Below are 10,981 nucleotides of genomic sequence, written 5' to 3'. Positions count from 1 at the left end.
TACATGGATGGATAACAATTGAAATAAGTTTTGCAATTATATATCATATGTCCGATTCCTATTTAAAACAAAGTCCAAAGATTTATTTAATTAGAAACCCTAAAATCGTTAACTACGACTAAGCCACAAAAAATTTTCAATCCCCAATTTCACAATCACGAAAATCAAAAGAAAAGGAAAAAAATACAAATATACATCAAATCAAAAGTCTAATTTGAGAAAGAAATAAAAAAATTAAAGAATTACCAGTAATAAATCGCAATTCACAAGTTTGTTCCCCAGATCAATCGAGAAAGCGTGAAGATAAAGAATGGGAGAGAGAAAGTGAGGAACGGTGGAAGATAATAATAGGGTTTTTTTTGCCTTATATATATATAAAGGGGAATTGGGCTGTAAATAGACTTGGTTATTGGACAAGGTAGTCAAATGATAATAGGGGTTAAGGCTAAACTTATAAGGCCGTTAATGGATGGACAGGGCCCTCATTGTGTAGGGTTAATAGGCAACATATTCAAATACCAGTCTTGATTAACATACAATATTGATTAAAAAAATAAAGCAATAAAATCATGTATAACAAAAACAAATAAAGCGCGCAACATTAAAATATTGGAAGCAATCTAGCATGCATGATACAAGAAATAATCAAAATAATCCTAACAACAAAAATAAATAGAGTAAAATAAAACCAAAAAAGTTAAATACTCTCTCCAAATGAAAGCGCAACTCTGAATAATAATCATGAATAAAATATCGTTAGTAACTTCAATAAAAAAAAACACAAAATCAGAAGAATTAGAAAATTAATGTTACCAACATATTTTACCTTCACACCTTAATAAAAAGGTTAAACCTTAGGGTCTTTTTTTTTTACTTTGAATTACTTGAATAAGATTAGAAATAAGGCTAAGAATAATAATAAACAGAATATACGTAGAAATTTTACGTCACATTTAAGTCATTTGGGTTGTATGGGTTTGAAAGCTAAGTCGAATTCGTTTTAAATATTAGAAAATATGTTGGTATTTATAGACTAAAAATCGGAAGAAGATTGAATTCAGAAGAAGATAGAATTTAGAAAGCGCATCACGCTGGTCAACAGTTCTTCGGTATTTGTTTTTATCATAACTTTTTATTAGGGGTAAAAGTTAAGTTTGCGGTTTGGATTATAGCCAAAACTGAATCCAATCCGAATTAATTCGGTTTCGGAAATCTCAATCCAAATCCAACCCGAATTAAGATTCGAGTCGATCCAATCCAATCCAAACCGAATTTATCCGATCAGTGTTTCAAATTAGAATCTAATCCAAACCGAAATTTGTTCCCTTCTTTTGCAACATTCAAACCCGAAACTCGAACTTCATCTAGAAAATTCCTACAAACATTCTTTGTGAGAGTAAGATATTGAGAAAGGAGAATTGAGAATTAGGTATTTTTTAAGTTTATATATGAAAGGGGAAAGTGGTTGGATGATTTGAAAAAGAAAATGGGCTTAAAGTATTGGGTCAAAATTCGGTTTGTAATTCGGTTTTTTCAGTTTTTTTAAACCCCAAACCGAATCCAATCCGTAATCCATATTTTAAAATTTTTCAATCCAAATTAAAAAAAAATCTAAATCGAATTACTAATTCGATTTGGTTTTTGGTCCGGTTCGGTTTTAATCCGAATTATTTTCACCCCTACTTTTTATACCAAATTTGGAATGAGGTACCTAATATATCATTAGAAAGATCTCACAATTTAATTTAGAAAGAAGTTAGATTTAGATTAATATATGTTTTATAGAACATAAGATATGTACAAAACCGTGCAAAGATGTCGCTTTTGGATCGAGTTTGGTATTTAGCTCATATCTTATGCCATTAATTGTGTTTGATGAAATTGTGTTTTTGGTTTTCTTTTGTTGTTAGTTTTGTGTTTCTTTTCTTCCTAACTGTTGACTTGTGTTAATTTTAATAACAATTTTTTATACTTGGGAATTGGGAATAGAGATTGGGTTTCTTAGAAAATTTCGTTTGATTTTTTTTTTTGAAAACTAAATTTAAAATGGTACAGTTTGGTTTGAATCGAATAGTAATATGGTTTGATTTGGTTTGATTTTGTTTTTTTTTTTTTTTTTGAAAACTAAATTCAAAATGGTGCGGTTTGGTTTGAATCGAATAGTAATATGGTTTGGTTTGGTTTGAAAAATCTCAAACCAAATTTATACGATTTGGTTTTCGTTTGGGTTATAAACCAAAATCAAATCGTAAATCGAACTTTCACTCTTAATTATGGGTACTTCAAATGTAATCACCCTATTCACGTAAAGTGTTACTTTTACAGTAAAAATGGGTAACACCCAATTGATTTGTAGAACAAAATTGTGAATTGTGATTCATTACCAGTAATTCTTATATTATTTTACCAGATTAGGTCCCGTGCCATGCACGGTAATTTCACTGTAATTAAATTCCATCCGTCCCTAAACTAGTGGCTTATTTATTATGTGAGTAATAAATATTAGAAATAGACCACTAATTTAGGGACAAACAGTGGCGGATCAAGAAAAAATATTGAACGGGGTCAAAACGCATTTAATAAATTTTAATGGGGTCATTTAATTTAAAATATAGGCAATTTTTATAGGAAAAAAATTAAGTTAATAGGATTTTTTTTTAATATTCAAGTGGGGTCAAGGGACCCCATTATAAGCCCTTGCATCCGCCACTGGGGATGGAGGGAGTAAAAGAAAAAAAATAGCACTTTATTTAAAATAACATAGATAAAATACAATTATAACATATTTATTCAGTATAAACCCACTAAAATTATTTTTAAACTATGTATTACATGTATTTATTAAAACCCACTAAGACAATTCTCAAAGTAGATTAGGTCAATGTAAAACCCACTAAGACCCACTAAGGGCATGTTCTGATTGACTGAACTGAACTGAATATTTTATAAGTGAAGGAAACTAAGAACTGAACTGAAAATAATCTGAAGAGAACAAGCTCTAAGACAATTCTTCTCCTATATAAACTCATACATTGCTTATTTTGATAATTTGCTGAGAATATAATAAATAATGCATAAATAGCTGAAGATTAAAAGATAAAATTATATTATATTTGTCCAATTAGTGGTTGTACACCCGGGTGTACCATGGTACACCCAGATAAAGTGGAAAGAACATAGTGAATAATTACATCATGAATTTATAAAAGAACATGTCACTGAAATATAAAGAACACGGTATATTATGAGATACTTATTATCAAAAAGGTAAAAGATAATTATGAATTAAGTTTTATTAATAATTTAATGTCAAATCATTTCAAAATCTATCTAAAATTAATTTTACATATAATTCAAAATTTCTTTCTTAATTTTCAAAAATTCAAAATTCAAAATATAAGAACATATTACATCAAAAGAACATAATTTGTATTATTATACCCAAATAACATGATTTGTATTATTATAACCAAAGAACATGACTAATATATATTACCTTAAAGAACATTAATTGTATTGTAAGGAACATATAGTTTAGACTTAAAGAACATATTGATCAGACTTAAAAAACATATTTCATTGCAATTACAAAATTGATAAAAAGAACATTAATCAAAGTAGGAAGAACATCATCTTCAACCTTAGAAAATAACACCAAAACATAAAAATAGATACCTTTTCTTTCAATAACGATTTTGTCAATTACATCGATCTTTCAATAAAATGGTTCACCAAAACGATAAAATCAACTCCGAAATAACATTAAATCACTTTGAAATTCAAAATTTACCATAGTTTCTCTTTTTTTTTTTTTTTTTTGAAAGAGAATCATAGTTTCTCTCTCTTTAAACCCAATTTCTTTCTCTTAACAAAAAAAATGAAATTTTGTTTATCAAATGTAGTATGGAATGTAAATAACGAATCAAGGAATAAAAACGTTTTTTTTTCCTCGTGTACTTTATATTTGTGTAAAATGTTCTTTCTGCGTTTTTATAACTCATGTATTTTGACCAGGTGTACCATGCTCATGTTACACCTAGTTTTATGATGAAATTTTCATATTTGTCTATAAAAATTACTTCGTATGCAATAAGCAGAATTATAGGAAGACTCATTATAATAGAAATATTTTGAAATTTCTTAATGAAAAGTACTACAAAAACAAAATAAGCATATAAAATACTACTACTAATAATAATAAAATTAAAGATACTTATAGATTTGCAATAATATTATGACATTAATATTATATTAAAATTCTCAAAGAAGTTTTTGCAAAAAGGAAGGAGTGGTTTGGAGGGATTATAACATCACCAGGAAATGACATGTGTCATTCCTAGTGTCTGTTTTAGTATTATGTTACTAGATTAGGTGCTGTGCCTTAATTGCACGGTAATTTATTAATATTTTACACTATGTTTAATTATAAAAAAAATCTAATTGGATGCAAAATAAGATGAAAATTCATAACTATAGAAATAAAAATGAAATTATATCATACTACAAAAAATCGTGGGAGTACTAAATGCACGACTAATATAAATAATTAAATTTTACGTCACAAAACTATATGTAGGAAATATTATTGCATTTTACTCGTATTAAATAGAAGAAAAATATTTTTGTTGAACGTGTATAAACGGAGTTAAATTACCAAAAAGTAAAGTAAATATAATTTCATTGTATTAAGGATCATGCTAACTTCTCCAAAAAAAAAAAAAAAAAAAAAAAAAGGATCTTGCTAAAGAACGCCCCTAGATGTTAGAGAGTTAAGCACTAATTCAGGTACTCAATTCTTCCTTTTTTCACCGTTTAGGTACTCAATTTTTTTTACTTTGCTTTTGGGTACTGAGTTAAGATTTCCGGCCAAAAAAAATAAATCAGCCTAAGAATTCAGTACCTTTGGTTAAAGAATTCAGTACCTTGGTTAAGAGAAAGTGGGCCCCACCCGATTAAAAAAATTCGCGAGTCACCCTTAATTTTTTTTTCCCTTTCTTATTCTTTATTTCCCCTTTTTGCTCCCTTTATTCTTTCCTTTTCTGGAAATTCTGCTGCGTCATTGTCGAAGAATACGAGCAAGCTTGAGCTCGATTCTGGGGAAAACAACACCAAAAGCCGCCATTTTTTTGAGGTAAGCTCAATTACTCATGGATTATGTTGTTATTTTGATATAAATTTTGAATTTTTTGCCCAATTCTTAATGTTATTTGCGACCTAGGGTTTTCGACTTTTTGGGGTTTTTTTGAACAAATTGATGATGTCGATTGCTTGTGTTTTTTGTGTTAAGTTTGTTGTTTGTTGTTGTTTGTTGTTGGATTAAGCTAGTGTTGTTGTTGAATGTTGATTGCATGTTGTTTAAATTGCACAAGGGTTTAGGGGAAGAATTGATTTGAAGCTTACTGTTTCTGTTTTTTCCAATTTGCAGGAGGCTGATTTTGTGGCTAGTATACTGAAGAAGCAGTAGCAGGGGAAGAATTGAAGAAGCAGCAGCAAGGGAAGAAACTAACAACAGCTTCCGTTTCTTTTTTTTTATTATTATTTCTAAAAAATCTAGGAAAACCTTGTTGAAGAATTTGTGCCTAAATAGACATGGTGAATGAACCTGTTTTGATGATATTTGTTGCTGGTGTACTGTTACAGCTCCTGCGTTGCTATTTTTGTTTTTTTTTTAAAAATTGAAATTGAATCAGGGTAAATCGTTTCGGATGAATTTTGTTAAGAAAACATGGTGAATCTGCCCTAGAGTGCTGCTAGTGTTTTGCAGGTGTTTTCATGGCATTTTTTGGCCAAGTTCATGCCCCTTTAAATAGAGTAATAACGGCTAGTTTATGAGTCAAAGTTAAGAATTTTTTTAAAAAAAAATATTAATTTTTTAATTAGGTATGATTAGTGATGAGTTAGTGGTGAGTTAGTTCACCTGAAAATCACTTTGAGTACCCAAAAGCAAATAAAAAAAAATTGAGTACCTAAAAGGTGAAAAAAGGAAGAATTGAGTACCTAATTGTACTCTTAACTCGATGTTAGATAAGCATTTAAAATACTTCCTCTGTCTCTAGATTAAAATTAAAGCCTTTTTCTCTTTATTATGTGATTAATAAATGCTAGAACGAGGTTTTGTATTAACGGACGGAGGGAGTATTAATTTTGGAATGCATGTCAAAATCACGCGTTGATCGATGTAAATAACATTTATTTTAATTTGACATTTGTACTTTTAGCTATTTTATCAAACCCCCTTGGGGCATTCATTACTTTTTGCCTAGTATTAAATATTCTCTAAGAAGCTTTGGCAAAAAAAAAAAAAAAAAAAAAAAAAAAAAAAAAAAAAAAAAAAAAAACCGAAAAAAAATCAAATTTGGCGGAAAATAATAATGTTAATATTAGTAATAAGAATCTTTAATTGCTCTTTCAAAAAAAAAATCTTTAATTGCTATTATAATATAAAAATTAAATATTTATAACAAAAATTGGGAATGGAGATTATGTAGTCAAACCGTAGATTGAAATTTCACCCTCAATGATGAGTACTCCAGTTCTCCAAATGTAATCACCTTTAATTACGAAAAGTGTATCTTTTACGGTAAAATGAGGTAAAATCACTACTTTGAGGTCTGATTATCACGGGAACAAAGTTACTATTTAGATAAACCGCTATTTCGGATCGTGATTTTTAAGGCAAAATCGTTAATTCAAATCTAATATATATATATATATATATATATATATATATATATATATATATATATATATATATATATATATAAAGGGGAGTTTTTTCCTGAGTTTTTAGAGCGCTACCTAGGATTTTATTTTTTAAAAAAATTATTAGAGCGCCACTTAAGATTAATATTTTTAAAACGCTACAATCAGATTATGCCACATAAGATTAGTTTTTTTAAAGCGCTACGTAGGATAATAATAAAAAAGCGCCACGTAGGATTAATAATTTTAAAACGCTACAGGATTATGCCACGTAAGATTAATTATAGAGCGTCACATAGGAAATTGTTATATTTTTCCAATGAAAAAAAAGAACCGCGATTTATTTTCGATCAAATTTTTTTATTAATTATAAAAATAAAATCAGTGCGTTTTTTATGTGACTGGTCATATCGTGTGGCCGGATGAGACACACTCAAACACTGACCGAATAATTCCCGATCAATTGAGTAACCCTTGATTAACCAAGTAACTCCTGACCAAGTAATCCCGACCACACGGTGTGACCAACCACATACGAAACTTTGTAAAATCAAATATTATCTATTTATATTACAAATTTTATCTAAATATGAGAAAAAAAAAGTTAATAATTCATTTTATAATAAAAAAATTCAAGCAGTAAGCAAGCGAATATCACAAAGTTTATTAGATAAATATATATATATTTAGTAAAATATTTTATTTGAAATATACTCCCTCCGTTCCCTAATTTTGGTCACTTTTGCAAAAAAAACATGGGAATTAAGGAAAATTAAACAAAGTACATGGAAACTCAAATTCAATCATTTGTAAAACAAAAAAGAAGATAGAGAAAATGCTGCTTTAAAAAAGGGGCGAATTACAAGAGAAACCAATGGGTTTTTCTGTCTTTATTACACAGCCAATGAAACAATTGGATTTCATTACAAATCCATGTGATTATCTGTTAACCAATCACATTAGAAGAAAAAATGTAGCCAGCCAATAAAATTAAAGTACACAGATTGCTGACTATACACATCAATAATCTACAATTATAAAAACCCTTTCCTCTCATTTTTTCAAATCATTTGAGAGGGAATTACACTGTGAATTTTACAGAGTGAACAACAAAAAAAATTTGGATAAAAAAAAAATCGAACCCCTAAAAAACATCATTGCCTCCTAATCAAAATGGCTTCAGACTTCTCTTTCGATTTGAACGATGACTTGGCACAGGCTGCTGCTGCTTATGATGCTGAAATGGCAGATGTTTTTGAGTATGATCTCAACTTTGCTGATGAAGATGAGAGTGAAACAGAGAGGGAGTATGAACATCAAACCACTGGTTCAACAGAGGCAGCTCAACAAACAGGCAACCAACATGAGACAGAGGATTTCAACCACACTCAGCAAGCAACAGGAAATCAGCAACAGCAAGATAACAACAACAACATTGAGCAAGGTCATCATCAGCTAAGGAGGCTCAGTAGTGGGGCCAGACTCAACATATTAATATGGCTGCTGACAAGGTCAAAAGATGGGAAACTCAAACATGGATCCATAAAAGAAGCATCCATTCATTTTAATCTGTGCACAAGAACAATTCTCAGAATCTGGAAGAAGGGAAAGCAACAAAGAGAAGCAAATCAGGACTACAACATGTCAACAGGATTTCACAACTGTGGAAGAAAGAGAATCATCTCAATTTCAAATGAAGACATCAGGGCAGTGGCAATGGGGAACAGATCATGCCAAAGGGACTTAGCCACAATGCTTAATGTAAGCAAAAGCACAATCCAAAGAATGATTAAAAGAGGGGAGATCAGACCACACACAAATGCATTGAAGCCAAAGCTTACACTAGCAAACAAACTTGAAAGGCTCAGATTTATTCTGAACAACATCATAGGTGATTCACCAGGCACAAAAAGAGTATACCATTCAAGTACAACACAGTTCACATTGATGAAAAGTGGTTTACTTTGACAAAGAAAACACACAGAGCATACTTAGCAAAGGGGGAAAGAGGGCCACACAGAGTCATGCAATCATCCAAATTCATTCCCAAGTTCATGTTCCAAGGAGCAGTTGCAAAACCATGGTACAATGCAGAGAAGGAGGTCATTTGGGATGGAAAAATTGGAATGTTTCCTTTTGCAAAGAAAGAACCAGCATTAAGAAACTCAAAGAACAGGAAGAAAGGATACATGGTGACTAAGATCATTGATCCAATCAACAGGGAAGTGTCAAGATGGATGTTAATTGAAAAAGTAATTCCAGCCATTATGGCAAAATGGCCACAAACAGGTCATCACAACACAATATACATTCAGCAAGATAATGCAAAGGCACATATCACTCAAGATGATCCTATTTGGCAAGAGAATTGTGAACAGCCAGGGTTCACTTTTATTTTAACTCAGCAGCCACCAAACAGTCCAGATTTGAATATTCTGGACTTGGGGTTTTTCAGAAGCATACAGTCACTTCAACACAAGAAAATGGCTAAAACTCCAGATCAGTTGATCAAGGCTGTGGAGGATGCATTTGAAGAGCTACCTCCAAATAGGCTATTCAAGGTGTGGGTGACTTTGTGCCACACCATGAACCAAATTCTGAAAAACAGAGGTTCTAACAGGTTTGAGCCTCCTCATGTGAATAAGGAAAAGCTTGAAAGAGAGGGTAGACTACAAGATGACATTGAAGCTCCTATGTGGGCTGTGATTGATGCATGGGAGAGAGTATACATGGATAAGCCAGATTCAGGTGATGAAGAAGACATTGAGGAGCACCACAATGAGAACACACAGGCAAATGAAGAACAGAACACACAACAAACTGGGAACACAGAGCCTTATAGGCCTGTTATGGCATGATCATGAGGCATCTACCTCAAATTTTAATGGAAACTAATGCATGGTTGAGCAAGTGTTTAGAGTTTATGGGAGTAATTTAAAGTATAGCAAATGTAAGGGGGTCACTTAAATATAAGGGGGGTCACTTAAATGTAATTTGTAATCAAGTCAAAAGTAATGAAATGCAACATGCCTTTTGATTATGCAAAACTTAGTGCTCATAAAATGTCATTGCACTTTTTTTAACATAACTCAGACTGTCCCCAAGCATCATTGACAACTCAAACAAACAATTTCACTAACATTCTATAGTCAGCAAAGGAAATAACTCAGTATGATGCTGAATTATCTTCTAAGGACAGCAGAATGAAAGGGCAGTTACAGTTTGGTGTCTCAACAAAAAAGACTCATCATAGTAAAAAAACAGAAGGGTGTCAGTGCTTAGTACAAATGTATATCATTGAAGGAACAAGGGAATAAAAGCTACAACAGTGACACATAAGATAATTCATCAACCCAACAGGAGAGTGCAGCACAATATAAAGAAACATGGCAAAAACAGAAGCCTTTTTTAACATCATACTCCCATCATTCATCACAGACCACTACAAGTCCCACAAAACAACATAATATTCTCTTAACAAATGGAATACTTGTAAACTATTCAATGATCTAAACAGCTAAACAAGAATCCCATTTGCAAGAGAATACTAAGTCCTCAAAGGGACATTTTAATATAGATGAGGTCTCAGACTTTTTAATTCATTTCATTAAAGGCAGACTGAGCAGCCAAATGAAACTCATATCATGCAACACATTTCCTAAAGGGAGATGGTACCTTATGGTCATCATTATAAGCACAATATCCCTAATTCCTTCTCAATTAACATAAGCTTTCATCATTGACCACATTATGCAACATAAGCATCTAACCATGAATCATATGCAACAACAAGAAATCCATTCACAGGGCAAGAACAACAAGAATATTGCAATCCAAATTACATAGGCACTACCACCATCATCATAAATTAACATAAGCTTTCATCAATAACCACAGTATGACAACATATACAGCCAACCAGAGCATGTGCAACAACCAGTCATCAAATCAAAGGGCAACAACTACAAGTAATAGGAAATCCAAAGTAAATAGGCAATACAAAGTAATAGGCATTCCAAAGTAAACAAGAACCAACAACTTAAAACCATTACCAAATTATAATTTGTCCAAACAACTACAATGCAAAAGGAAACAACCAACCATCAAGTTCAAATGTGTCCAGTAAGAAAAACAACCAATAAACAAACCAGCAATCTGTCCAACAACAAAGGCTAATAAAAAACTTAGCTTTTTGACTCAGCATCAGAATCCTTTTTAAGGGACAGCTTAGAAGGGAGTAACCACCATCATCATCATTAGAGTCTGAGAAATCAGACTC

The 10,981-nt window shown here is 31.3% G+C and overlaps 1 protein-coding gene across 1 annotated transcript; it reads left to right on the top strand.

Annotated features, from left to right (window-relative positions):
- The first annotated feature begins 8,726 nt into the window (after positions 1-8,726).
- LOC145596994 (uncharacterized) lies at positions 8,727-9,560 on the top strand. The gene has a single exon (XM_081653181.1). It carries the CDS (start codon positions 8,727-8,729, stop codon positions 9,558-9,560), a length of 834 nt encoding a protein of 277 aa, XP_081509307.1.
- The last annotated feature ends 1,421 nt before the right edge of the window (positions 9,561-10,981 follow it).

Source organism: Chenopodium album, chromosome 20 (genome assembly GCF_948465745.1).
Source record: "Chenopodium album chromosome 20, dcCheAlbu1.1, whole genome shotgun sequence".
Classification (NCBI taxonomy): Eukaryota; Viridiplantae; Streptophyta; class Magnoliopsida; order Caryophyllales; family Amaranthaceae; genus Chenopodium; species Chenopodium album.
Note: the sequence above shows the minus strand (reverse complement) of the source record. Positions and strands in the feature narration are given on the sequence as shown.

Excerpts from the sequence above, each read along its gene's own strand:
- LOC145596994 (XM_081653181.1), top strand. The coding sequence starts at position 8,727 with ATGCAATCATCCAAATTCATTCCCAAGTTCATGTTCCAAGGAGCAGTT.